The sequence below is a fragment of the Hirsutella rhossiliensis genome (genome assembly GCF_020360975.1).
Source record: "Hirsutella rhossiliensis strain HR02 chromosome Unknown scaffold00016, whole genome shotgun sequence".
Taxonomy (NCBI): domain Eukaryota; kingdom Fungi; phylum Ascomycota; class Sordariomycetes; order Hypocreales; family Ophiocordycipitaceae; genus Hirsutella; species Hirsutella rhossiliensis.
In genome coordinates, this window is record NW_025408682.1 from 1342237 (window position 1) to 1369095 (window position 26859).

The following is a 26859-nucleotide window of genomic DNA, read 5'->3' on the forward strand; positions in this document are numbered from 1 at the left end:
GCTCCTGCTCGACTGGCTTACATATCATAACCTCCTTTAATGTCGTAAACTCTGAGCGCTTCAGACGACTCCTTCTCTACAACAACCCGGCTCTCCAGGAAGGCCAGATACCAACTGGCAAAACGCTTGTGAATCTGCTACTAGATGAGTATAATCGCGCTCTTGGTCCGCTTTGCGAGCTGCTTCAAAGAGCGAGAAGTATGATTCATTTTACCTTTGATGGCTGGACTTCCCGACAAAACACATCATTCCTCGGTATCAACGCCCACTTTATCGACCAAGATTGGAACCAATGGGAATCCTCTTGGCTTTGCCGGCTCTCGCGAAACGCCATACTGGAGCAGCGCTTGCAGATGAAGTTGCAGATACAATATGCGCGTTTGGTCTTGAAGACAGGTATAGAACCACAGTCAACACTTCTTGGGTCCGTTAGCTGACAATCTTGACTGTTATCCGGCGTCAGAATCGGGTACTACACGCTTGACAACGCTACGAATAATGATACGGCTGTGGAAGCGCTTGCCGCTGAGTTCGATTTCGACAGGAAGAGCGTCGCATCCGCTGCGCCCTCATTTTCTGAACCTGGCCGTCAGGGCTATGATGTACGGCAGCAAAGGGATAATTTCAACGAGTTGCTTGCTCATTGGGGCGATAAGGACTTTGTGGCTGAAGAGGAAGAGCAGCGCCAGTTGTCCGACGCTATCAATGAGCTGGCGACCGACGACGACTTCTGTGTGCCGAGCATGGAAGAAGGATTCGAGGTTGAAACAGTCCCAGAAGGCAGTCAGGATCAGGACGTACTGCCCGACATCATCAATGGCGAAGAAGTGGACAAGTACCGCAAGTTTGGGCCATTTGGCAAACTTCACAATATTGGCATTGCTCTTCGAACGAGCAGTCAACTTCTCGAGGTCTTTTACGAAGCTCAACGGCAAACCGCTCCTACTGAACCTATTCTTACGTGGGTTCAAAACGTCTGCACTCGCTGGCAATCCGATGAGGCGATGGCCTCACGCGCTCTGCTGAAGCGTACGGCTTTGAACAGGATGTTTTCCATCATCGAGGAACGATGGCTTGGCAAAGGCGGCAAAGAACAGGACAAACCAGCGATACTGAAAGAACAACTTTCCCTTGAAGAATGGAAGGTCGTTGTTGCGGTTCAGAAGATCCTTCAGCCATTCAAGATCGCCTCGAAGCAACTCCAGGGCGAGGGTATTGCTGGTAAACGCTCCACGTCAGGAGGGTTCGATGAGTAGAGTTCAGGAGTTATAATCGAAGAGAACGAAGATCAGACCATGAAAGAGGTTCACCTGTTCAATGACATGGACGCAAGAACTCGCAGGGTTTTGAAGATTTACATCAAGCTCGGATGGAAGAAGCTGAACGACTACTATAGCAAGCTGACCTCAACCGCATATGTAGCGGCAGTGGTGTTCCACCCCTGCAAGAAGTGGCGCGCTCTGGAACGGCTTTGGAGCCAACTCCCGTCTCGTCAGACGTCGGAGTGGGAAAGAACATATGCGAGAAGCTTAGCGACAGTCTGGAAAGAGAGGTACAAGAACATGGCTCATCGGCAATCCTGCGATGGTGTTTCAGCGGATACGACTAATAGTGGCTTGGACTATATTGAGCGTCGATTGGCGTTTAGTCGATCATTGGCTTGCCCTGAGCCTCGAGGGCGGCAAATTAAAGGACCAAAGCAGTCAACCGCCTTGCAAGAACAGGACGAGCTTGATCAGTACCTATCAGAGCCGCCGGTGGAAAATATCGCATACAAAACGGACCCAATCGCTTGGTGGAAGGACGTTGGTGTTGCGCGGTTTCCTCGGCTGTCTTATATGGCTGTTGACTACCTTACCATCGCGTCGTCTTCAGCAGGAACGGAAAGAGATTTTAGCAGCTGTGGGAGGATGATAACACCACTGAGATCTCGCCTACGACGCCATATTGTGGCGATGGCGCAGTGTCTTCGTTCCTGGAGTAAAGCTGGCATCTATCAGCCGACACTTCCTCTTGGTCTGCTTGAAGGGGACAATTGGAGGCAAGTTCTTCAACTGATGGGCAAGATCACCTAGATAGGGATGATTTTTAGTATTGATCGATTCGATCGTCGATCGATTCGAATCAAACAGCGATCGATCGATATCGATCGATTGAAGGTGACGATCGATAAAATTCGATCGATCAGGCTCGAAAATCGATCTATAAGATCGATTTCCAACTCTGCGAGAAGAGAGCCTCGCCGTTGGCCGAATCTTAGCCAAGGGATGGTGTGCTTCCCTTTGGCGCAGAAGTAGAGGAAGACGCCGCAGGGTTGGTGGGCAACGTGTGGGTGTAAAGGCCTATACGAGGAGACAGCGTATGGTTGAACAAGCATCGGCGTATAAACCGAGACGCGACATTGGCCCTGGGGCCGGAGCCGACTAGGCAAGATATCCCCAAGACCATAAGATATATGTTCAGGAACATGGCCATCACCACATGGAAGATTCCCTGCGAGACCATGTTTCCCGATGAGGCTTGGTCGAGCCGCCGTGCAAGTAGGTCTGCAATGGAAGGGCCGTTTTGTCGAGATGGTGGCACTTTCGGTAAGCAGTTTTGCGAAGGATTTTTATAGCGTCGTCACAATCGCGAGTGATAAAGTTATCTTGGTGAGCGACACGAGAGGGGAAGTTGAATATAATTAGAATGGAATGAAAAGAATGAAAGACAAGGGTGCACGGACAAGAACGGGACAAAGTAACAAGCAGAAGCAATAGACAAAAACACAGGAGAAAGGTAGGAAGAGGAAATCCAAAGAATGGATTAAGGAAGGAAATAATAAGAGAGGGGAAGCAGAGAGTCCGAGCCTCGAACTCCCTCTTGCGGAGCCAAACCTCACTCCCAGAAAACGGGGAACAGAACTCGCTCTTTATAGACAAGCTTTTTCCAGCACAATCAGTTCCGCAAGGCAAACGACAACAAACGACGAAGGCCATCGAGATACATGGGCGGGTCACCGATGTGCGAGGCAAGGTCTAGCAGGACAAGTTGTAGTCATGATTTGGAAGGGTCATCTGATTGAAGCCATGTCGTGCGACTACCGGCGCACTGCAAAGAAGTGATGTGTAATTTGATCGGCAGCACTCATCTTGCGAGCTAATTGGACCTCGATGGTGGTCAAGCATGAGACCCCGGAACCCGGTGAAGCTGCCGTGAGTTGGCTGACGGAGATGATGTCCGAAAGCCACAAAAAGAATACATGCATATGATACAAGTGTCTGGTAGTAAACAAAGTTTTGAAACATTGTCGGCCTTTGCCATGTGGAAAGATATGCAAGTTTTGGGGCGAGTTTCCCGGCCTCGATTTCAATTTCCAAAACTGAAGTTGCAGGAGTACTGGAGGTGTTAGGACAAGAAAGGGCCTATAATACGCGTTAGTAACACCTCTATCGGGGGTGCCCTCATTTTGCATGGTGTAGCGGTATTTTACCAGCTTGACAGGAGGTAAATCTAGGCGAAAGTGGCAATTGCAAACGTGAAACATTCACAAACAAAGCTCATTATACCGAAGTGCTGTACTGTACATGCGTGCTTGTTGCGAATACTGTAACTTGCTTGGTGCAGATGTGAAATAGATTCCCCTGGGCGACTCATCTTCATCACCGCTCTTCTTGTACAACCTCTCCCATGTCTTCGTGAGCAAAAACTCACACCGAGACGCCCTATTCCGAAGCCTTGCAGTACAGTAAAATTACTTTGTACAGCTGCACGTACTTTGTATGTACGCCGGCTTTCATGCCAAGCTGCATTGCTACACGTCACTCCACATGTGATCAACCATCAACCCTTGCTCTTTGACAACGTGGAAACTTTCATCTGCCTGCGTACTCTTCTGAGAAACGGGTCCCTCGTCCTGTCAACAATTTCAAATGACCCAGCCAACGATCGGTTTGCAATGCAATATGCTTTGGCCCCTCCCGAGCCCCATCGTATCCGATGAAGAACTCTCGTGATGATGTTCAAGCCTGCCTGCACGTTGTGTATCAAAAGACATGAGGGATATATATCCGAGCGGTCTCGAGACTCCAAGTATGGAGCCCACAACTTCTCACAAGGGAAAGCTGTGTACAGTACGTACTATTGCACATGAAATGTAGAGCGACAGAGACCGAAATCAAAATGAGCGACCCTAGACGGACCCTCAAGCAATTTATGTATCCTCGTGGAGTCGTGTCGTAGCGGCAGGTGCAAAGTCTCCAATTTCGGCTCCAGGAATGAGCGAACCATGCTCCTTGGCCAGGAAGTCGGCGAGCCAGCTCAGGCACTACACCGTCTTTCAAAGTCGTGAGCCTTTCTTCTGCTGTTACTGTGTGCAGGTATGCACGTAACTGCCCCGTCAGGGATATCCAGCACCGGGATGCGGGACAACTGCCGCCTCGAAGGCTGAAACATGTAGGGATCAGGCAACTCATGCTTTTGGTTTTGCATCATGGCACTTGTGGCACAGGCAAATCTCCTACCTCTCAAGGAATGTCCTTTTGCGCGCAGCAGGCGTCTTGTTCCAGCCTTGCCTCGGCCTTGGTCCCCTTGCCCGCTGCGTATCGCCGTGATGCTCTGTCGATGCAGCCCATACACGATTGCCTTTTCAGTTGATCAGGTCCCGGAAAAGACTGTAACCGGAGATTACACTTCTTACAGTCTATAGTGTTACCTCACGAACCTCGTATCCCACAGCTTTCGCCGGCCGAATCACGCCACCAATACACTTCTCCACATCTGAAGAATTATGTATTTCAATATCCGCCCGCGACAGCAGAACAGCCAGCATCATCTTCACCTGCAGCAGCACAAAGCCCGAGCTGGGGCAGGCCCTCGGGCCGGCCAGGAAGGGCAGATATTCGCAGCGGTTCTGCACGCTGTTTGTATTCACACCCAGCCATCTCTCGGGCCTGAAGTCGTCGGCAGTCTCACCCCAAATCTGCTTGTCCCGATGCAAAAGGTGGACTGAAGAGAAGAGCTGCGTCCCCCGGGGCAGTACGACGGTGTCGTTGTCTCTTGTCTCAACTATAATGGGCCGGGTGACCCTGCGCGCTGTGGTCGAAATTGGCGGATGCAGACGGAACAGCTCGGTCACCACGGCATCCAAGTAAGGCATTGAACGAAGAGTGTCGAAATCGACATGGTCTGCGTTGCATCCTTTGCCGCGAAGCTCTCTGCGCAGCTTGTGTATAACCTCGGGATGGCGGCTGAGCTCGAAAATGGCCCAGAAAAGTGCGAGCGCGGAAGCGTCGTGACCAAGAGAAAATATCTGGCGAGCCTGAGCAAGGACATCATCCGTCATTGGCGCTCTCTGGGAGTCTCCAGACTGCGTTGATAACCTCGTCAGGAGACCAAGTCTACAGCTTTCTGAATCCCCAACCCCAAGATTTCGACTCAGGAGGTTTATTACGGCTGTTTCGATGTCGTCTCTAATGTCCTGTTCGACACGATCCGGCACTCTAAATGATTTCCCGGCGATGAAATTGCGGAGGGCGTGTCGCCAAAGGTGCGATGGGTTTCCGACAATGTCGCCGTATCGAGCCAGCGCGGAGACGAGGTCCCCTGCTGAGTCGGACACGTTATCAACGCCCAGGGCTATGAACCAGACAGTATCAAGCGCGTAAGCCTCCATGGCCTTGCGGAGATCATGTCCGGATTTGCCGTCTATAATCTTTTGCGCATGTCTCTGTGCGACACGCAGGATGCCTGGATGCGAGTCCCTCAGAGCCGTCGGGCTGTTGAAGTCTCTGAGAAACCCGTTCCGCCAGCGGTGCCAGTCCTCGCCATCAGCCGTCGCGGCGGTGTAGCCAATCAGTCGTTGGTTGATGCCGAAAGGGCCCTTGCCATCTTGACCAAAGCGGGTGATGTTATCCGTGTTCTTGGCATAGACCTGACGAATGATGGCCGGGTCCCGGAGATAGACGATGGGGATTGTGCCAACGGATGAACAGGACAGGCCGCAATCTTGGGCCAGCTCGAACAAGGTGGTCATGGTCGAGGTGTAGAGGCCTTGGTTGCACATCTGGGGAAGGATGCCCAAGACCGGGTAGCCCGCAGCCTTTGGCACATTGCGCAGGGGGGAAGCTGTCAGACTGTTGACGCAGTCTGACACGTGGACCCGGATGAGGTTTGACTGCGACCGTAGGACCCGGTAGGTGGCGGCGACGAGCGGCCTCAGCCTCACTTGAAGCTCTGTTAGGATCCTCGATAGCGTCGAGACGCCGACGAAGTCAAAGGGAGTCATGCTTGCGGCCGGGGCTGAAGAGAGGAATTGCGGATCGGGACATGCGGAAAGAGGCCCCATGATGAGCCGAGTATGGCTTTGAGCCAGATAAATAGATGGGCGTCTGGGTTCAAGATGCTCGTACAAACGGCGATCAGTAGCGGTGAGCAGCACTCCATTCCGAGGGCATTCGTCCAATATAAAGACGAAGCAAGCGAGAGACTACATACAGTCTGGACCACAGCAACGGCGATGTGTATGTAGCTGCTGCCGAGGATCGAAAACGATACGCACGCGTGGCGTGACGGTGACAGACTGCCGGGAAAAAGGAAATCAAAGGTATTATACCCGCCACCCTGCATGAGCAGCGAGAGCTAAAAGGCTGTCGATGGAGCGGTGCCCATGCCAGCTGCGAATCGCCGTGACATACAGGACGGACGCCCACTGCAGGGTTCCGCCCCGAGGCCATTCTCGGTGAAGCAGCGCTGGACAAGGCGAGACGCAGCTCTGCGTGTGTCCCGGAACTTGTCATGGGCTAGTGCTGCATCCGTGGCCTGCCGGCATGCGGCAGCTCGCTTTTGGGCAGCAATCCGGGGCATGCGGTTTGGGACTTTTGCCCTCGCGTGAAGCGGAGTCCTGATCTGATGGTGATACCCGGCATCAGATGGCTGCACGACAGGCATGTTGCGGGGTGATCTGGCTGGCCTTTACGCTCTGCTTGTCTTCTCTTTCCTCTCTCCTCCTTGCCCGCCTTGCCCGCCTTGCCCTCCTTGCCCTCCTTGCTAGGTCTCCTACCGGTCTTCATACCCAGCCCCCGTCGTTGTTGGCTCCGCGTAAAGACGACATCATGGAGCGGGAGGCTCGGGCCCTCCCCACACTGCATGCATTCACCTTCTCTTCTTTTCGGCCCCGGGCGCACCAGTCTCTCTAGCTCGCCGCGCGTCTGTACTCCATTGGCATTGATCTCCGACGGACGCCTGCATGCATGATGCAGAACGGGTACTCAGACAGTCGGACAGCTACGGGACCGATAATCCGCGGTCAAAGTCATCGGGCAACGCGTCGCCTCGCCTGCAAACTCAACCGGATTCCTGGGGCCTTGTGCACCCCGTGTCCATGCAGTTTCCCCGGCTGCTTGTGGGGCTGATTCGACCATTCGATCAAGGGTTGACCCAGTACATGGCAGCCATCCGATCTGGCAAGAGACTTACTTGCATAGACGCACATGTACTTTGCATATGCATTGCCACGACAAGGTCCGGGAGGACTGAGGATGCCGGGGATGTGCACATGTATCCAGCGGGCCCAAAGGAGTATCCATGGGCAAGAAGCTCTCGAGGAATACGGAAACTTCCAATTCGGGACAACAAGCTCCGTCTCGGCGCGTAACTGGCCAAAAGGCCATCATCAACGTGCTTTGAACGGGCTACGTGTGGATTAGCTTCGTCTTGCAACGTGACGAGTTACTCATATATTCTATAAGAAAGCATCTTGTTCCGCCAATGCCAGCTTCGATACAGATGGGGCAAATCATGGAAACAGAACTTGAGAATACGCCACAGCCCCCCGTGATGCTTCAATAGTCTCTGACACGCACCCAGGGCCTAGTGACCCAGCTTCGAGGGTGCAAGTTGGGTATACGTGCATCTCCTCGAGCACTAATGCCGTTGACGGATGATGGCCTGTGAGTTTGGATGATGCTCTGGAATGCCTGCCGTGTCTCCGGAGGGGAGCAATGCGAGCCGGCTGCGGAGAGCTGCAGCCTTGCCGCGGAAGATTGCCTGCGCCATCTCGCTTTAGCCTATGGTGTGGTATCCGTGAATACAAGGATATTTCCGGAGAACCCCCCGCGGCAACTCGACAAACGCAGTCTTCTGGCAGCTGCAGCACGGGCATGTCCATATGGAGTAAGGAGTGAGTGACGTGGGAAGTGGCGTGTACTATTGCCATCCGTGTCGGTGACGACCCGCTACATACAGTAGATTGCCCAGCTTTACTACCTATTCTCCATTCAGACTCTTGCCCATCAGTTGAAGAACTTGCCTCCAATTGTCCCCTTCAAGCAGACCAAGAGGAAGTGTCGGCTGATAGATGCCAGCTTTACTCCAGGAACGAAGACACTGCGCCATCGCCACAATATGGCGTCGTAGGCGAGATCTCAGTGGTGTTATCATCCTCCCACAGCTGCTAAAATCTCTTTCCGTTCCTGCTGAAGACGACGCGATGGTAAGGTAGTCAACAGCCATATAAGACAGCCGAGGAAACCGCGCAACACCAACGTCCTTCCACCAAGCGATTGGGTCCGTTTTGTATGCGATATTTTCCACCGGCGGCTCTGATAGGTACTGATCAAGCTCGTCCTGTTCTTGCAAGGCGGTTGACTGCTTTGGTCCTTTAATTTGCCGCCCTCGAGGCTCAGGGCAAGCCAATGATCGACTAAACGCCAATCGACGCTCAATATAGTCCAAGCCACTATTAGTCGTATCCGCTGAAACACCATCGCAGGATTGCCGATGAGCCATGTTCTTGTACCTCTCTTTCCAGACTGTCGCTAAGCTTCTCGCATATGTTCTTTCCCACCCGACGTCTGACGAGACGGAGTTGGCTCCAAAGCCGTTCCAGAGCGCGCCACTTCTTGCAGGGGTGGAACACCACTGCCGCTACATATGCGGTTGAGGTCAGCTTGCTATAGTAGTCGTTCAGCTTCTTCCATCCGAGCTTGATGTAAATCTTCAAAACCCTGCGAGTTCTTGCGTCCATGTCATTGAACAGGTGAACCTCTTTCATGGTCTGATCTTCGTTCTCTTCGATTATAACTCCTGAACTGCTAGTTCGAGGTGGTCAAGGAGCATCTCTACCACCGGGAAGTACTCATCGAACCCTCCTGACGTGGAGCGTTTACCAGCAATACCCTCGCCCTGGAGTTGCTTCGAGGCGATCTTGAATGGCTGAAGGATCTTCTGAACCGCAACAACGACCTTCCATTCTTCAAGGGAAAGTTGTTCTTTCAGTATCGCTGGTTTGTCCTGTTCTTTGCCGCCTTTGCCAAGCCATCGTTCCTCGATGATGGAAAACATCCTGTTCAAAGCCGTACGCTTCAGCAGAGCGCGTGAGGCCATCGCCTCATCGGATTGCCAGCGAGTGCAGACGTTTTGAACCCACGTAAGAATAGGTTCAGTAGGAGCGGTTTGCCGTTGAGCTTCGTAAAAGACCTCGAGAAGTTGACTGCTCGTTCGAAGAGCAATGCCAATATTGTGAAGTTTGCCAAATGGCCCAAACTTGCGGTACTTGTCCACTTCTTCGCCATTGATGATGTCGGGCAGTACGTCCTGATCCTGACTGCCTTCTGGGACTGTTTCAACCTCGAATCCTTCTTCCATGCTCGGCACACAGAAGTCGTCGTCGGTCGCCAGCTCATTGATAGCGTCGGACAACTGGCGCTGCTCTTCCTCTTCAGCCACAAAGTCCTTATCGCCCCAATGAGCAAGCAACTCGTTGAAATTATCCCTTTTGCTGCCGTACATCATAGCCCTGACGGCCAGGTTCAGAAAATGAGGGCGCAGCGGATGCGACGCTCTTCCTGTCGAAATCGAACTCAGCGGCAAGCGCTTCCACAGCCGTATCATTATTCGTAGCGTTGTCAAGCGTGTAGTACCCGATTCTGACGCCGGATAACAGTCAAGATTGTCAGCTAACGGACCCAAGAAGTGTTGACTGTGGTTCTATACCTGTCTTCAAGACCAAACGCGCATATTGTATCTGCAACTTCATCTGCAAGCGCTGCTCCAGTATGGCGTTTCGCGAGAGCCGGCAAAGCCAAGAGGATTCCCATTGGTTCCAATCTTGGTCGATAAAGTGGGCGTTGATACCGAGGAATGATGTGTTTTGTCGGGAAGTCCAGCCATCAAAGGTAAAATGAATCATACTTCTCGCTCTTTGAAGCAGCTCGCAAAGCGGACCAAGAGCGCGATTATACTCATCTAGTAGCAGATTCACAAGCGTTTTGCCAGTTGGTATCTGGCCTTCCTGGAGAGCCGGGTTGTTGTAGAGAAGGAGTCGTCTGAAGCGCTCAGAGTTTACGACATTAAAGGGGGAGGTTATGATATGTAAGCCAGTCGAGCAGGAGCAGTTGATTCATCTTCGGATCGAATAACGTATGCAGATTGCTGAGAAGAGTCTGATCTCGAGGGTTCGTCGGATCGGCGCGAAGCATATCAAGCAGGTTCCGTTCTGCACCTCCACTCCCGGTAACTGAGCCTGCACGTTGTCTAGAAGGTGGCTGACAAGTTAGCGGGCATGATCGAACGACGTGGAGATGGGGTACGGAGAGGTGGCACAAACCACGACTTTGTGCTCCTTCCTCAGATGTCGGACGACGCTTCCCCCCAGTCGAAGCGATGAAGACGTAATGTGCTGTCTTCGGCCTGTCCCGGAGGAAGCATCTCTCGCAGATCCATACGATCTTGTGGGGCCGTGACCTGTTGTCCTTCATTCTGAATCCGAATTGCCACCACCACGTCCGTTCTCGAGAAGGGTCGTGGCAAATCGTGAAGCCGGGGAACCGCCCAAATTTATCAGTCGTCCAAGCTTCATAATCTGGAAACCCCATGGGTGCATATTTAGTTGATGCTGAACTGGTTGTCGGCTCGGAAGGCGGCGGCGTGGAGGAGGCGATCTCTATGTCCTCATCAAGCGCGTCCATGGTGGGAAACGTCCGTAAACAATGTGGGCGAGGTCAAATCGAAGGGTGCGAGGCTGATAAGGTCGAATCTGTATGAAGTCTACTCGGACAGGCTGAGGCCCGAAATAATTCCTGGTTGCGACGCGTACTGATTCCGTTGAACGGGGAGGACTTGCAAACGCAAGAGACGGAGAGATCAATTTACTTTTGTCGACACGCGACGCGCGGCAACAAGATAGATATGACTGGCTGCCTGGGACCCCCGGTCGTTTGCCAGGGTGTTTGGCAGACGCGTCGGGCGGCAGCATCGTCACGCATCCAACCTACGCAGCCTACCCTGGACACCTTGTATGGACATGGCGAACGACGATCAAATCGATCGATTGGAGGTTGGATCGATACGATATCGATCGAGCAGGACTTCTAATCGATCGATCGAAATCGAAATCGATTCGATTAATCGATTCGATCAAATCGATTGTACGATCGATTTCCAAGCCTGCGGATAACAATACCCGTTATATCGAACCCGAGGGCTCTTCCTACAACGTAGACACAGCGAGCGGGGATAAGCTTTGGTGTGGAATCTTGCTTCGGGGGACACAGCGACCCTCGGCGGACATGGGCACGGTCTGTCTCGCGAACCCAGGAGACAGGAGTTGAAGCGTCTGGTCAGTGACCATTGGACACCGCCTTTGACGTGACCGAGGTGGACGACTTCCTCCCACAAGAGGGCCAGACGACATGCAATGTAATGTGATAACTTGATAAGGAGGGGCGGAAACTCTGGGCTGTCGTGAGCAGCATGTACTGAACCAGACCAACGGCACGAGGCTAGGAATCAAAGCAGTCCGCGTGAGCTGAGCACACGTTACACCAGTCGTGTGTGACAACAACTCCTGATGTTGACCTTGCCGGTCAAGGTTGGCCTGGGACGACGTCCAGGTCAGCCATTGGAACAGTTGAGTGACCAACCAAAGGGGAAGCCTCGATGCGAGCACCAAAGCTCCCAACCCTAGCCAACTCCCTAGCCGTATCTCTTGCATATGTTCGTCCATGCCGTCGGGAACGGCATCATCCCACCCTCATGCATAGGCATGGCGGCCTTTCCCCGCAGTCGCTCACTGGTTCAAGCCTGTGTAAGGATCTCTTTCAGCTAGGGGGGAACGCATTTGAACTTACAGACAACCTCACCGCCGGGTCAGGATGGCGACAAGCTACCACAAATGCGTCAAAAAGCTGGGGAAGCGGCAGGGATCGCCACTCAAGTCCGGGGAAACGTGGTCAGGCTAAGGCATCGATGAGACAAGTGTGCACGGGTGGTCCCTCTACCAAGGTAAGCAACTAGCGATTTCCCCTGCCCAATGCGGCTCAACGAGCATATGTATGGATGCCCGACGACTTGACCACAGCCGTGCGCCCGTCCGACTTCAAGCATCAATCAACGCTCTTTACGGGAATGCAGCTTGTCACATGAGGAGAACTCCGGTTCTTGCATGGATGCAACCACGGCGCGACTTGGTAAGCGAGAACTAGTAGGATTCACAAGCATACTAGTGAGTAGAGTCGAGGAGTCGGTTGCGCCTCCGGCAACAAGTGACGCAGCTGGAAATATGGAGCTTGGACAGAAATCATATCACCGCCTATGGAACAGACGCTTGAGCCCGGGAGGGTTGATTGTTTTCTAGAGTTGCACTGGCATTTCTAGTTGGTAAAGGGTCGCCAACATCAAAGCACTCGAACTGCCCATTTCAAACACTTTGAGTCGATGGAGATTCTACCGACACATCAAATGCGTCCTTTACAACCCCGTGTGCCTCGCAAAGCGGATCCCTTCGAAGCTTCAAGCATGCCATGCCCCCATGAGTCGACATTGCCCTCCGTCCTACTCTCATATAGAATCTCAAATCCGTCCCTGTCTGAACTTTCCATATCTGCTCCTCTCAGCCCATGTGTCCACCAAGTCATGAGCCGTTCTTCTCGCATCAAATCAACCACGAAGCTGTAGTTCACTTGCAACAGTGGTGGCAGATTGGAAGACGCGTAGTCACAAGTCGTTCAGCGACTGTATCGGAGAACATGGGCGGGCGAGGTCGCCAGACCGAGTTCACCCACCGCGGCTAAGCACCCAACTCTGTTGTCGTAGTTGAAGCAGGCGCCTCTCACTCCAATTCGCGAAATTGCCATCAAGAGTATCGTCTCTCACCCGTCGTCATGTTTGGTCCACGGCATGCTAGTCCTCCTTTGATTGTTGAATCAGACGTCGCCCATCCTGGCAAGCCGGGTTCAGGAGGCTGCTTGCCGCCGGGTTGCCAGAGCCCTTTGCCCGATGCGAACCAGGTCATCATTGAGAAGAGTATCCTTCTCGAAGCCGTTGACAGCTTGGTCCAGGAGCGTGGCGGCGATCTCGCTGACCTGGACCTGGGGCAAACCGAAGACGGTGCATCCGACCGTCTGGAGGGCCTTGACCAACGGCCCTGACCTGCCCGGACCGTCGATCAGGCCAGGTTTGGCGACGGCGGCCTGGACCGCACCCTCGGATTGCTGCGCGAAAGTGAGGATGCGCGACTCGGCGTCGCCCTATGCAGAAGATGAGATTGAGTAGACGGTCCGCTTAGAATCGCCCAGGACAAGCGGAGACGTACCCGCATGAGGCAGTAGTCGCCCAGGATCCAGGGTTTCTTGGCGGGATCGCGCTCGGCGTTGGAGCCGCTGACGTAGATGAAGCGGAGGGAATTGCTGGCATCGTGCCGGGGCAGCCGAGAGATGGTCTCGATGCCTGCGATGGCGTAGTCGCGAGAGATTTTGCAGACGTGCTCCCACGACATCGTCCGGGCCCGAGAGGGCGTCACGGCAATGGTCCTGCTCGGCCCGTCAGTCCATCAAGGGCGGCGGCCGACAGCAGAGGGGGCGCAGCCGGGGCGGCACACCATATACAGGCATCGGCCCCGGCCAGCTCGTGCTTGACGCTGTCCGGATAATGCTCAAAGTCGTCGCACACGACCGACTTGAGCTTCGCCGGGTCGGCGCCGGGCGGGACCGGGGTCTGGCGACGGCCGAGGGCCACGACGGACGAGACGGCGGGATGTGAGAGGGCCTGGTGGATCAGCTCGGTGGCGACGAAGCCCGTCGAGCCGGCGACGATGAGCCTCATGTTGACGTGAAATTGTGAATGGCCCTCTCTGGAAGGCGGGCGGGCGGATCGACGACGTCAACAACCGGGAAGCGCGGGGGTTTTGCTGCGGAGAAGACCGCGGCTAATAACAGTGGCGTTGAGATGGACCTGTTTACATCTTAGCTCACACGGTGCGTGCGTCATACAGGTAATATAGAATATAGTCGCGGGGATACGGACGGTACGCCTGGTATAACGTTCGAGGCAGGCAGCCATGGTACGAGCAAAGCCTGTGTGATGTTGAAACGGGCCAGAAAGAGCTGGATATATGATTTTCTCATCTCTGGTCTATGTCTTAATTTCGACTAAATATACTGCTCGATCCTCATGTCTGATTCATGCATGTCTTACTTTGAATTCCAGTGTCATGTTCTCAACCACGTGCTTCTGATATCAAGCTCACCTTTCCCGCTGGCCTGTGGAAGGGTCTTCACGTCATGAGCGTTTGTTCGCGGAATTGAGTCGTGGATTGAAAGGCTCACTCGTGGCACGCAGTATTTCATGGTCTTGCATTTTCCATATGGCTACCCGAAAGAGGGAGAAGGAGGATGTATACATCTAGTCCTTTTGCACCTTTCGGATGCGCTTTATTAATCTTTCAACGTCATCTAATGCTCTAGCTGACTGAATCGAGCGTCCTCGTGAACTTTCAGTTTTCAGACTTGCTGAACTTACGTTGAGGGAAGAAAGTCCAAGATTTAGCAGAGGAACAGAGTTGAAACAGGCTCGCCGGTATATGACAAAAAGAAGTTTCCGTCTTCTTTTGTCTCACAAGCCTTGAGGTAAGCAGCAAGGTTAGGATGCATTCCGCTCTCCAAATAGCGGTATGCTGCTCTCAATGTTACTATCACCTCTCAAAGCACTACGGTTCGAACATGGACTCCTGCATAATGTGATAATATATGAAAGTAACAGACGCTCAGAGAGTTACCAGTTCTGGATACTTGTGTACCCGGGCCAATCTCCAGAATCGTGGCCAGCTTCATCATACACCGTCGATGCTTTCAGTCATCAAGATCCAAGGCGTTTCGCAATCGAAACGACGTGGCTCAACGGCTCGCCGTTGTCGTTGAATATGGGAAACTGAGCCTCGCAGGGCACATAGCCCGCGTACCCGTCGCAATCGCACCTGTTGTACGAGTCGAAGAACGGGCCGCATCCCGTCCAGCTCGGGTTCGTGCACATGTTGCGCTTGCCGCCGCACTCGAAATGCGGTGCAACGGCGCAGATGCCCTTGACCGCTGCGTTGAATGTCACGGTGACGAGCGCGCAGTAGTGACCGGGCTCGCACCTGATGTTGTGCTGGACAAGCCTCGTCGTGCTGGTGTCTTCGGCCGTGGACTCGCCATACTCGGACGACATCTCCAGCCCCGCGGACCCTTTCAGAGGGGGGGCTCCTACATCTACCCCGGCCGACAGCCTGCCCCCAATCTTCCAGCCTTTGGTGACGCCGAGCGACTTGGTCTTGGAGATGGTGAACCTCATCTCATGGGAGCTGGTCCCGTTGTTGGTAAAGGGCTCCTGGACCGTCGTTCTGTAGAGGACCCGCACATCGCTCACCTCTTCGAGAAAGTAGCGGTCAAAGAATCTCGTCGACAGACACCAGGGCTTCCATTCGAGACAGGTGCCGACGGTTCCAATCTCCTTGTCATAATACGGCCGGTTGTTGGCGTCGACGGTGAAGTCGGACTGGATCCGGGATGTGATGTCGTCGATCACCGACGAGTGGAGTCTGTAACTGAGGCAACTGACGCATGCTATCCATATTGAAATGACCGAGGCCCGTCTGGCGAGCATGGCCGCAGAAAGGGCCGGCACGGAGTGTCCGGCGAGCGGCTTCAATTGTAGGTAGACTCGGCGATGGCTTCAGTTGCAAAGATTCGAGACCAGCTGCGCTCGCCGAGGCCCTCGGGCAGCCATCGGCGTTCTTAATCTAACCGATAAAGCCATGCCCGTACTCCGCAACGGTCTAGCGATGAAGCAATCATCACGTTACAATAAGAGTCGTTATCATTTATACCGGCAAAGAGTCCGTCCGAGCCTAGCACCACCCCAGTTGTCCGTGACGCTAAAATACATCCCTGATGCCAGTCAGTCAAGCACCCTCTCGGAGAAGCATGCGCGTCTCCGGCGCGGGCATTGGCCGTGGCGGGCTGGCCTTGACCAGCCATCCCTCCCGTCCACGCCGGGCCGCTGGCCAAGAAGAGCAATTCCGACGAGCAGTTGAGCGTTTTTGCGCGTGAACTACGACGGATTCTCTTCTTCTTGGCAACATGAGCTAAATCTCTGGTTCCCCACAGCAAGAAGTCATGATGGAGGTTGATGAGTCCGCATCCAAAGGGGCCCGTTGACGTATTTCCCTCATCCCATCCCCTTCAATGCAACTTTAGCACGGGGGGAATGCACACAGGCGGGTCTCATCCCAGACATGAGACCCTTGCCTGTGCTTTAGACATATACCCAGGCTTCAGTGTTGACTAGATATGCACGTTCGCTAACTTGACCAATACAGTACACAACTCGGTTCATCCAGATCCTTCGCCCCGGCTCCGTTCAAATATGTAATGGGTACTCGACTCCAGGCCTTCATCTGATGTCTCGACGCTGGAGCCAGGACCCTAAAGGTGCGGACCCTTGGGTCAGCGTCTTATTAGATGGAGCACAACGGGGCACCATCTCCACGTCTCGGCTCAATATTGACTGGATAAGAATCATCCAATCACTAGTTGGGTTGCATGGAGCAGCACTCCAAGATCCAATACGCCTGGGCACGTTTCCGGTAGCAGCTTTCTTACTTGACGGCTGCGAACATACATAAACCTATCACGGTCGGCGCCGGACGCAGATATGAGCATGAGGCTGGATATTTGGTCGCGAGAAGTCACCAGCAGGGCTCGTGGGCTGGTGACCAGGCTTCATGCAATGGTATCAATTCGCATACGTATACTCCGTACACCGACGCCGAATGGAAACTTGGGGCAGTCAGCCAGCTTCCAGTACAGAAACAGCCGCAGTACCTGGCGAATAGCGTACAACGTGAGGCATCCTTGTAGCTCGCGGCTGCAAAAGTGTCCAGGATGCCCCTGGTCTCATCCAGTCTGTGCCAGCTGCTGGTCGGCTAGTTCAGTCCAGTCTTTACACCGCCGTATCCATCATTTTAGCGATATTTCTGCGTGAGTCCATCATGGTCTCCACGCTCAAAGATGGGGGCGAGATAAAGGTCGGGAAGATGACGCGAGAGCCTAAGCCGTGTAAAGGGCGATCCAGCTGATGCCACGCGCGCATAAGGAGCTCGCTCCTCTTAGTTTAATAACCTTGGGGGCCTTTCAAATAAAGTTGTCGCTTATCTCCATGGGACCATAGCCACAGAGCATTACTTCGTCTTGCCGTTGCCTTCTCCATCACCTATCCGTCTCCTCTCAATCGCGGGCGACGCGCTCCTAAGTGGTGCCCTGCATGCGCCTCATCACCATTGCTTGGGTGGCGGTCGTCATCCTCTTTGCTTGGGTGGCAGCCGACGTCTCCTTTCCTTTCTCAATCGACTGCCAACTCGAGGGAAGAAACTGCAGTTGGCTCGGCAAGTGGCCCTTCTGCGGCTCGACCAGTGACCGCATTTACGATGAGTATGCCGGGTTACAATACGTCACTTCAACCAAAGATATGAGTATTGGAGCCCTCTGCGGCCTCAAGGTCGGTAACGCCAACCCCGGCCCTCAATGCTGCCAGTCTTATGGCCTAGGGTGCCTGAGTGGATATAAGCGGCTCGTGTGTTCCGATCCGGTATGTTTCACGGGGCAAGGATCCTTTTTGCCGGTGGCTATCTAATACGAGGTGCCAGCAACCTGAGCCAAGGCCAAAAGACAAACAGAACGACCCGGCTTGCAAGTCGGTGAGAGCCAGAGCCCTGAAACGAGTGAGACGGACCAGGAGGGCCAAGAGACCAGTAGAAAGAGTAGAGATCATAATAGAGCTAGATATCCCTTGAAGCAATGTGATTGGTATCGTGTCTCCCTTTCAATACGAGGGGCACGCCGTGAGTGCTCACTACCATCGGATCTGAGACGCTTTGAAGAGAGATGGCCCTATTTCTGACCAACAACAGGCTTCTGGCTTACTGAACCACCTTGCTCTCCGGAAATGGTTTCCTTACGAATAAAGCGTTGATGATAGCACCTCCCGCGCACCACACGGCAAACGCCCAACCAAAGGTATTCCATCCGGGACTCTGGTATAAGTAGCCTGCAATGACGCTCCCAATGACGCCCCCGAGGGCAAAGGACGTCGTAAAGAGCCCGAACCCAGCTCCATAGACACACTTGACGCCCCAGACGCCCAGCTGTCTCTTTTCCTCGGCTTCGCTGACGTAGGTAGTCTCAGCCATCAACGGCGTGCTGGACAGACTCAGAGCGACGCCTATCAGCGTCAACAGCACGCCGAGCAGCGCTTTTTCCGCGGTTGTATTGTCCATGACGAAAACGCAGGCAGTCGAGGAGCGGAATCGACAAGATGAACCCGGCAAAGGTGAGCCATTGTGTTCCGTATCGGTCGGTCATGGCGACGATAACGGGTGAGAAGAAGCCAGGGAGGAAAATACACAGTAATACAAGGCCGGCTGCCAGCGAGCTCCAGTGGAACGTTTCCTGGACGAACGGTGGAGAGGCGGCGCAAAGGGCGAATCTATGGCTCATCAACGTGAGTTTTCATGGAGACAGCAAGGATAAAGACCGACTTGGAAGCCGACTGCATGATGCAGCCGGCAAGGGCTGCGAACAGACGGCGGGATTTGACCAGCGACACGCAGGGGCTTGTCTTCCACCCTGTGCCAGACGTGGTGGGAAGGCTTGTTCTTGCGCTGGCTTCAGATGCTGCGACATGTCCTGCCTTATCGCCTCGGGTGTCTCTCCTGTTCTCATTGTCTGCCGGAGTCTCCGGCGTGAACGAGGCCCCTGTGTTGCCGACAAGTTCATCGCCCTTCCACTCCCCAGCCCCCCTTTTCTTCAATCATGAGCAAGCGCAACGCAATATCGCAGGCAATAAGTCCAAAGGCCAATTAGTAAACGGCATAATAGCCAGCCTTCTCATACACAATGCCGCCAACGATTGACGACAGGAGGAATCCCACCGTCATGGCCCAGTTCACTCACCCGCTCGCCCATCCCATTCTGTCCTTGGTGGTATCCGCGAGCAGAGCCAGACCAATTTCCCAGCAAGTGGCGGCACTTACGCCCTGGAGAACGGGGCCTACGGCGATCAGAGCCATCGTTTTGCTCAGGCAGAGCAGCAGCGTGGCGGCGGCGAGTGCCAGCAGGCCGATGAGGAAGGCAGCTGTCGCGAGGACGTGTAGTCGGCGTAGAGGCCTAAGATGGGGCTCCCGAGACAAAGGCCGAGGTAGTACAGAGCGAGCAATATGCCGTCCATTTTGCCACTCGGCCTTGCGGTGTCCCAATCCGCTCGGTAGGGTAAACGGCAGCACGGGCTCCAAGAGTCCGTACAAGTAGATGTCGGTGAATACGGCGGCACAGACGACGACAAGGACAAGCGAGTTGGATCTGGGAAAGGCAGCTGAGTACAGCTGAAGCGGTCGGTTCTTATTAACAGATCCCTGGCGTTCCGTAGCTCCGCACCGTTCTTCTTGAAGCGGCGACGAATGACTCCCTCGGCCAGACAAAAAACTGGAGTTACTTGGGCTGAAGCCCGGACGATTGCTCATTTTGGTGAAACGCAGGCCTGGTAAAGGCGATAGGATGTAGAGAGGGAACATGCATCGAGCTTGATCAAGGTCGGGACAAGCTCATCCAAGAACTTGGCAGAGATTAGCCTGGCCTTTTCGATGCAGAATGAAATAGTATCTGTATTTAACCTCAACCCCAAAGACCCACGTGGGGTGAAGCCGACGGTTTGACCGTCAAGGACCGAAGGATTGCATTGTCACAAAGGGTCCGAGAACCAGAACACCGGTTATCCACAAGTCGCCAAGCTTTCAAACGTAGCAAGCGTCATGAACCGTCGCCTATAAGGTCCAGGAAGATGCCGATTTAGTAACATAAAGTCGAGGCCAGATTCGTCGTGGTCGTTTGCGACACCAGTCTCTTCCATCATGTATAATAATCAAGGTTCCCTGGTTCTCGTTCTCCACGCATCCAGACACGCTCAAACCCCCTCTTTTTCCAACACAATGCCCTAACTCCATACCTGGACAACCTTATCCCCGAACTCTGGCGCAGCTTTCGGCTTGTCTTCATCAACGGCGGTAGTATCGCTCCGGGGCTTCTTGGAGATACGCGAGGGGCGTTTTCGAGCCGGCGGCAACCACTGTTCGGTGCCCCTCCATTCCATCATGCGGTGCCTGTAGTAATCGGCATTAAAAGACGAGGGGCGATTCAAGGGAATGCGGATTATGCTGGAGTACGCGAGCGGAAGCAGGGCCAAGATATAAAAGCGCATGGTGAAGGGGTTTTGGTGGAGATTCTATTATAGGAAATGTTTTGGATTGGGGTGACTGAGCCGTGTGTACTAAGAGAAATTCATCGCCTCTGAGCGGACGCGTTGCTCTCTTTATACAAGTTCTTTGATCGCAGATAGATATTGGAGCTGTCGCTGCCGTTGCTCGTTTCCTCGGACGTAACTCTGCACAATATGCATGCGTCGGGTCAGCTGGACTGTCTTGGTCTCGTTCGCGTTTTCCAATGTGTCCATGATATTGGGCAAAGGGGCCGGCCATTGTGCGACGCCAACCTCAAGATGTGCTTCAGCTGTTGATGGCGGAGGTCAGATGATCTGGAGTTGGGTCGGGCCAATTCCACGACGCCAATGACATATATTATAGTCAATATTCGTTAAGATGCATCAAACACATCATAAGTTCTCCTAGATTCTCCTAGAGAAACAGCAACGTGAAGGCCAGTTGTCGAACCTTAATCCAGGTCCGCGGCCAAGGTGCCGCCTTGCTCAGACCGAATCCTACGTCTGGCGGAGCATAGGGTAACACCTGTGCGGAGAGCGTTCGTGGGCTGCAAGTATCTGCACGTAAAGCCACGCAGATGGGTTTCATTCGGTCGTTCGCATCATACTGACCCGAGGTTTGATGCATGGGCTGTAGCAGGAGAGTCTGTGGTTCAAATGTCGGGTCTTGTGTTACACGTGCTTTATAGAGTCGCAACGCGCGTATGTGTGTTCAATAGTTCTTGGTTCAGCTCTTTAGTGTTTTGAGGGAGGGCCTCCGAACTGACCGGGCGGCTTTCGCTGTCCCGAAGTTGTCATGACAGTCGAGACTTGCGCTTAGTATTAAAGCTCCCAAGGGCATCTTCATGCTTCACCACGACAGGTATGAGGCACCGGCTAACCGAAGCGGCAAATATGGACCAATTTGACAATTCCACTACCTCGTAATTTCCATAGCCGAGCGTACGCGCTGCTTGACCCCTTCCTAGGACGGTGATGTCAGAAATCGAATGCTCCCAAGACCAAAGGAGTGACAGCGCTGCCGGCCACCGTGGGCGGATGCAGTACGCTACACGTAGCCAGAGGTACTCTTATTCCTTGTGAATTGAGACAAAGCAAAATGATAACAGGTGGCGCCGAGTGGGCTGCCGATCCCTTGGGTTGATGCATTGTGCTCACCAAATGCGCTCCCCTTGCTTGCGGACTGAGAAGGAAAGGAGGAGAACCAACCGTATCGGATGAAAAAGGTCTTGAATAGCTGGAAGCCTCTATCCATCAGTTCTAGAATAGAAGAGAGGCCGCGCAATCATCGAAAAAGTTGTATTCCTCTAGAGTACCAGGCCTGCTGTCGCCCGTGAGCATGCCGGCGTCCAGAGCTGCGGATTCGTGCTGAGACTTCGCCGTTCGGGCGGGCCTCGGATTCAGCTTTGATCTCCCCCGAGGTCATACCAGGGAACTCGTCCTGCATATCTTTGAATGGGTGGTCGTGATACTTGGTTTGCCATAGGTGGCGCCTTTGCCTCGCCTCACCACGACCATCACTGGGGCCAAGAGCTTCTTGCTCCGCTCTGTTAAATACCGTTTCTTTTCCTGACGGTCCAGCAGACGATCCAGCATACGGTGCCGAAGTGGGAGCGGCCTGGGGAGCAGCGCTGCTTGCTGACCCAGGGCCGGACTGGTCACACGCTCAGTAGATGGTGGCCGAGGCCCTCGAGTCGGGACTATCGCGGCTTTTCTATAACGTTCAGCCACCCTTCGGGCTGCGGCATGCACGTTAGCATCTTCTGGAAGAGGTTTGGAACACTTGCCAGGTCCGTCGGCATATCTCGGCGGGCGAGAAAGCTGGAGTTGGGCGACAGGAAGTAAAGCTCGTTCTACCCATCGCTGAACTTGATAAGAAATTCTAGGTATGGTATCAAACAGTCTGGCTGAGCGTGGAGAGCACAGTCAGTCTGTCGAGCTTGAGTCCCGGGAGGAGCTTCAGCGCCTGGCAGAGCCGGTAGACGTTGCTTTGATGAGATTGAAGCAGTTCACCCAGGCATCACCAGTGACGCGCACGCATCAAACAATGGATCGAGTCTGCAGACATAAAGTTATTCATAGAGACGAGGACAGCCCACTGCCGGTGATACAACGAGCCACTGGTCACACATCCTTGGCTTGACTGGGTCGCTATATGTCGGGCTCCTGAGACATAGAACGAAATATAACGACTCCAGAGCCGCGTTCACGTTGTCTTTAGCATCAAAAGCAGGAGCAATGAGGCATCGGGTGTTTATTTGATTCTGCGGCCCTTGATCGAGTCTATGCCTTTGATCGAAGTTGCAAGGGAATCCCTTCACTTACCCGCTTCAAGACGTGCCGCGCCTTAATTTCATAGGCTTATAAGGAAAGTCATACTAACAACGCTCATTGGGATATGAGTCGAAGAAGAACATTTGATTGTTGAGTAGCGAGAGTTTTTTGGTTTTCGCAGATGATACCTCATTTCTTTTGAAACAAAAAGGAGTGCAAGGAAGCCCATCAATCCAGCTCATCCGGCTGCTGAAAGTCACGGCGCGATCCGTCCGCCACGCCGCCGTCGGCGAGAACACGCAGCGCCAGCATAGCCATACCCTTGGCACACTTCATGGCAGCAGCATGAGCGCCGTCGGTGGCTGCCGCCTCGGCAAACCGCGGGCTGTGAATGGCAACGTCTGGGACCGTTGGGAGATTGAACGTCCCGTGGAAGCTGGGGACCGTGTGCGATACGTTGCCCATGTCTGTCGACGCCGTGTACGGCTTGTCCTGGTGCAGCTGCACCTTTTCGCCGACCTGGGCCATTTCCTCGACATATGTCTTGCAGAGGGTATCGTTGGCTCTGAGGTTGAGGTACGTCGGGAACCTAGAGGAACTGTTAGCATCTCTCGGAGGCATGTTACCAGAGGAAGAGAAAGGCCAAGCTTTGACAGACATGGTGATATTATGAGTGCAGCCAGTTGCCAATGCAGCGGCTTCTATGCACTTCTTGACCCTCTCAAACAGCTTCTCGGAGCGTCTCATGGAGGGGGCCCTGACGCCCCAGTGCATTCGAGTATAGTCAGGGATGACATTGGGCGCGAGACCCCCCTCCTCGATGACGGTGTGGATCCTCTCGTCTGGCCGGATCTGCTGCCGCAGAATGGCGACGTTGTTGTAGGCGGCCACGGCGGCATCCAGGGCGTTTGTTCCGTTCCACGGCTCACCAGCCGCGTGCGCCGTCTGGCCATGAAACTCGACGCGGAACTTGTGGCTGGCGAGGAACAAGAGGCCCGCCAGCCCCGAGTAGCCGGCACCCGAAGGGCCCAGAGCGTGCTGGGGCATGGGATGGGCCATGATGGCGGCGGCGATGTCGCCTGGCGGGTTAAAGGCCCCCTTGTCGATCAGGACAGCCTTGCCTCCACCGCCCTCCTCGGCCGGCGTACCGAGTATACGCAGACGCCCCGGCAGCTTGAGGGCCGACATGGCATGGGCCGCCGCCAGAAAGGCCGCCAGAGACGAAACGGCGATGAGGTTGTGGCCGCAGGCATGGCCGATCTTGGGCAGCGCGTCGTATTCGCAGCACACGACAACTTGGCGGCCGCGCTCGCCGACCGAGGCCTCGAAGCTGGTCTCGAGCCCGTACGCGCTGCGCTCGACGACGAAGTCCAGCTTGTCCAGGTACGACGTCAGCGTGTCGTGCGCGATAAACTCCTTGAAGCAGAGCTCCGGGTTGGCGTGGAGGACTTTGCTGATCTGGTGGCGCAGGGCGTCGCTCAGCTCGTCTACGCGCCCGCTGACGAGGCCGCGGGCCCGTTCGAGGTCGACGGAGAAGGTCTCGGACGCTGTCGTTTCTGGCATGATTGAGCTGCTATCTTGTGGTGGTGGACTGGTGGCGCCTGAGCCGAGCCGAACAAGACATATATGTGAATGGGCAGAGGAGGCGGGGAAAGATTAGGTGCGGGCAAACTCAAGAGTACAGGCAGGCTCAAAGATAAGCTCGTCAACGTCGACGTCTACAGTAAAGGTTTTCAACGAATCGCCTTCTTCAGCCTGAGAACACGGCAGCATTGGGTTTCCTTGGCAATTGATGCTTGACTGCAGCATATTCAAATTATCGCTGCATTTGTGGTCTGTGTCAATATTCAACCCAGATTCCTTGCACGTCCGTAGCCTTGTTTTCACAATGGTAAATATAGACCACCACCAAGTCGGGGGAAATAGATCATAAAGGTCAATTCATGGCTTGATGCTGAGACAGCTCAAACGCTTTGGACGTGGGATGCGAAAACACACGAGTATAGAAACCTCCACCCCGAGAGACATCTCTAAGCCACCAGGGACGATTTCCCACCCGCCTCCCATCAGCGCCCGTGTAACTCGTCTTGGAGGTCTACACGTCAATACTCATCCATCTTTGGTGTATTGGCGGGCGGGTCATACGTAATGACTCTCATGATCATGTGAAAGGCCATGAGCAAGTCGTAGGCCAGACTCTCGACGCGCTTGACCATTGCCTTTGCGTCCTCCTTGCGCAGAAGGGAGTGATGTTCTTCAAACGTCTTGACAACCAAGTTGCGCAGTCCTCGGTCGCCTTCCACCGTCGACGTGTAGGCGTATTCTGCCGCCTGGATGAAATCGTCCGAGTCCCAGTGTTTGCCGACTTCCTGCTCAAACTTTCTCATTGCCAGATCTTTCAGACCATCGACCGAGTATTTCTCGGCCAAGGCGTAGACCATGGCGTGGACTCTGAGATGGTGAACCTTTTCGAGGAACGCGTGCTGGCGGGCCGCCGCCGTGTCCGCATCGTCGAGGGAGACGGCAGGATAGGTAAGATGGTAGAAGAAGTACACCATCAAGCGCACGATGCGAGGGTCGTCTTCAGGGAGGTTGACTACTCCATTGTGGCCCTCCTACCCAAGTGTCAGTCTGATTCATATGGATCGGTCCATGCCTGCTTCGGTCACTTGAAACGCGTCGTTGCAGGCGGCTGCGAAGAATCTCGATCTTGGACAGACAATCGCCTTGTGAACGCGATACTCGGCCGAGCCGCAGGTGATGGTAAAGTCCGAGTAGGTGCCAAGGTTATAAAGCCTGTTCCATCGGGCGTTAGACTCCAATGACGGCGGCAGCATCTCGCGGAGCGTGCTTACTTGGCGAGGGAGAGCATCAGCTCCTTTCTTGGTCTGCTTCCCATGGTTCAAGAACCAGAAATCTCCTCGGATGAAAGACTGCGCTGCGGCCGCGTTGTTCAAAGAAGCACAATGCAAGCAAAGCCAACGTGCAAAGCCTGGCCGTGTACCAAGAAGGGGTGGTTGAGTGCGAGGGGACCGGTGAGCGGCGTTGATGGAAACGTGAGTTTGAATGTGACAAAGGGAAACCAGCGGGACTCGACATTGGCAACAAAAACGAAGGGGATGACGCAACGGCAGCTCGGGCTAAGCTGAGGCGGTGAATGGGTGGGCGAGCCAACCCCAGGGCTCGACCAGGCCCCTGACTAAGAACCCGTCGAATCATTTGCAAGGCCTGGTGGTGCTGTAATTATTCTTGCCCAATAATCAAAGTCTCCTGGTCTGGGCCAAGCCAGGATTTCAGTTACAGTGTCCAAAATAGAAGCCCGAGGTCGTGCTGTGCCGAGTTTCATCAGTGCAATACCAACGCCGAATCGTCGCTTTCAGGAGTCCAACAGGATCAATCTTGCACAAGCCCGCAGGCGGAAATCCTCGGGTATGAAACTGGAGCTGTGATGATGCCTGGGCGCGTTGAACTAGAATTGTCGGGCCCTCACCCTCCTTGGTTGCCTACGATATTCTAGACCTTCGAGGACCATGACTCCGAACCTCTAAGCATAAACGACAATATTCATGACAAAGGCAAAGGAGACATCATGAGGGTCCCGCCTGCCAGAATTCAAATCTCTAGTGGCCGCATACACACAGTTCATAGCCGTGTGATGCCCGTCGCGTGATATCGCAGAGAGTGCGGAGGCAAGTCTGTGGACATGCACCATAAAAGCACGGCGAGCAGTTTACTGGGCCTCGGTATTCCCCAACTTGGTCCCTTTGTATGAAAGTCTTCAGCACTATCAAAATCCATAGCTCGCTGCTGTAGACACATCGACAGAATCCCGTCGACGACGATGCCGCTGTATGCACGGAGTAATCCGAACGCTACTGCAAGGCACTGAACCACTGCAACTCCAGTGTCTATAGCCCTCGGCGATGAGCCATTCCCGAGATATGCATGTGTCTCGCCCTCCTCTCTTCGCCAAGCAATCGCGTGCGTGCCCGCTTCTGCGCCCCCGACGTGATAGTGAACCCT

The 26859-nt window shown here is 54.1% G+C and overlaps 8 protein-coding genes across 8 annotated transcripts; 1 reads left to right on the forward strand and 7 right to left on the reverse strand.

Moving 5' to 3' along the window:
* Nucleotides 1–200: 200 nt before the first annotated feature.
* On the forward strand, nucleotides 201–1256 carry HRG_10688 (Ribonuclease H-like protein; the record flags this gene model as incomplete). The annotated part of the gene is made up of 4 exons (XM_044869158.1): nucleotides 201–396; nucleotides 464–588; nucleotides 657–988; nucleotides 1046–1256. 4 exons carry the CDS (start codon nucleotides 201–203, stop codon nucleotides 1254–1256), a joined length of 864 nt encoding a protein of 287 aa, XP_044715900.1.
* Nucleotides 1257–4681: 3425 nt separating this feature from the next.
* HRG_10689 (cytochrome p450 domain-containing protein) lies at nucleotides 4682–6265 on the reverse strand (the record flags this gene model as incomplete). Its single annotated transcript, XM_044869159.1, has 2 exons — nucleotides 4682–5347; nucleotides 5402–6265. 2 exons carry the CDS (start codon nucleotides 6263–6265, stop codon nucleotides 4682–4684), a joined length of 1530 nt encoding a protein of 509 aa, XP_044715901.1.
* A 2454-nt stretch (nucleotides 6266–8719) lies between these two features.
* On the reverse strand, nucleotides 8720–10168 carry HRG_10690 (Ribonuclease H-like protein; the record flags this gene model as incomplete). The annotated part of the gene is made up of 5 exons (XM_044869160.1): nucleotides 8720–9068; nucleotides 9125–9322; nucleotides 9380–9711; nucleotides 9781–9905; nucleotides 9973–10168. The coding sequence occupies 5 exons, from the start codon at nucleotides 10166–10168 to the stop codon at nucleotides 8720–8722; spliced, it is 1200 nt and encodes a 399-aa protein (XP_044715902.1).
* A 3043-nt stretch (nucleotides 10169–13211) lies between these two features.
* Nucleotides 13212–14079, reverse strand: HRG_10691 (NAD(P)H-binding domain-containing protein; the record flags this gene model as incomplete). Its single annotated transcript, XM_044869161.1, has 3 exons — nucleotides 13212–13505; nucleotides 13571–13787; nucleotides 13856–14079. 3 exons carry the CDS (start codon nucleotides 14077–14079, stop codon nucleotides 13212–13214), a joined length of 735 nt encoding a protein of 244 aa, XP_044715903.1.
* A 1032-nt stretch (nucleotides 14080–15111) lies between these two features.
* HRG_10692 (uncharacterized protein) lies at nucleotides 15112–15897 on the reverse strand (the record flags this gene model as incomplete). The annotated part of the gene is made up of 1 exon (XM_044869162.1): nucleotides 15112–15897. The coding sequence occupies one exon, from the start codon at nucleotides 15895–15897 to the stop codon at nucleotides 15112–15114; it is 786 nt and encodes a 261-aa protein (XP_044715904.1).
* Nucleotides 15898–18211: 2314 nt separating this feature from the next.
* On the reverse strand, nucleotides 18212–20544 carry HRG_10693 (major facilitator superfamily domain-containing protein; the record flags this gene model as incomplete). Its single annotated transcript, XM_044869163.1, has 5 exons — nucleotides 18212–18513; nucleotides 18572–18777; nucleotides 18830–19090; nucleotides 19245–19672; nucleotides 20293–20544. 5 exons carry the CDS (start codon nucleotides 20542–20544, stop codon nucleotides 18212–18214), a joined length of 1449 nt encoding a protein of 482 aa, XP_044715905.1.
* Nucleotides 20545–23064: 2520 nt separating this feature from the next.
* On the reverse strand, nucleotides 23065–24399 carry HRG_10694 (peptidase family m20/M25/M40 domain-containing protein; the record flags this gene model as incomplete). Its single annotated transcript, XM_044869164.1, has 2 exons — nucleotides 23065–23425; nucleotides 23495–24399. The coding sequence occupies 2 exons, from the start codon at nucleotides 24397–24399 to the stop codon at nucleotides 23065–23067; spliced, it is 1266 nt and encodes a 421-aa protein (XP_044715906.1).
* A 539-nt stretch (nucleotides 24400–24938) lies between these two features.
* Nucleotides 24939–25735, reverse strand: HRG_10695 (BTB/POZ domain-containing protein; the record flags this gene model as incomplete). The annotated part of the gene is made up of 3 exons (XM_044869165.1): nucleotides 24939–25451; nucleotides 25506–25632; nucleotides 25692–25735. The coding sequence occupies 3 exons, from the start codon at nucleotides 25733–25735 to the stop codon at nucleotides 24939–24941; spliced, it is 684 nt and encodes a 227-aa protein (XP_044715907.1).
* Between the last annotated feature and the right edge of the window lie 1124 nt (nucleotides 25736–26859).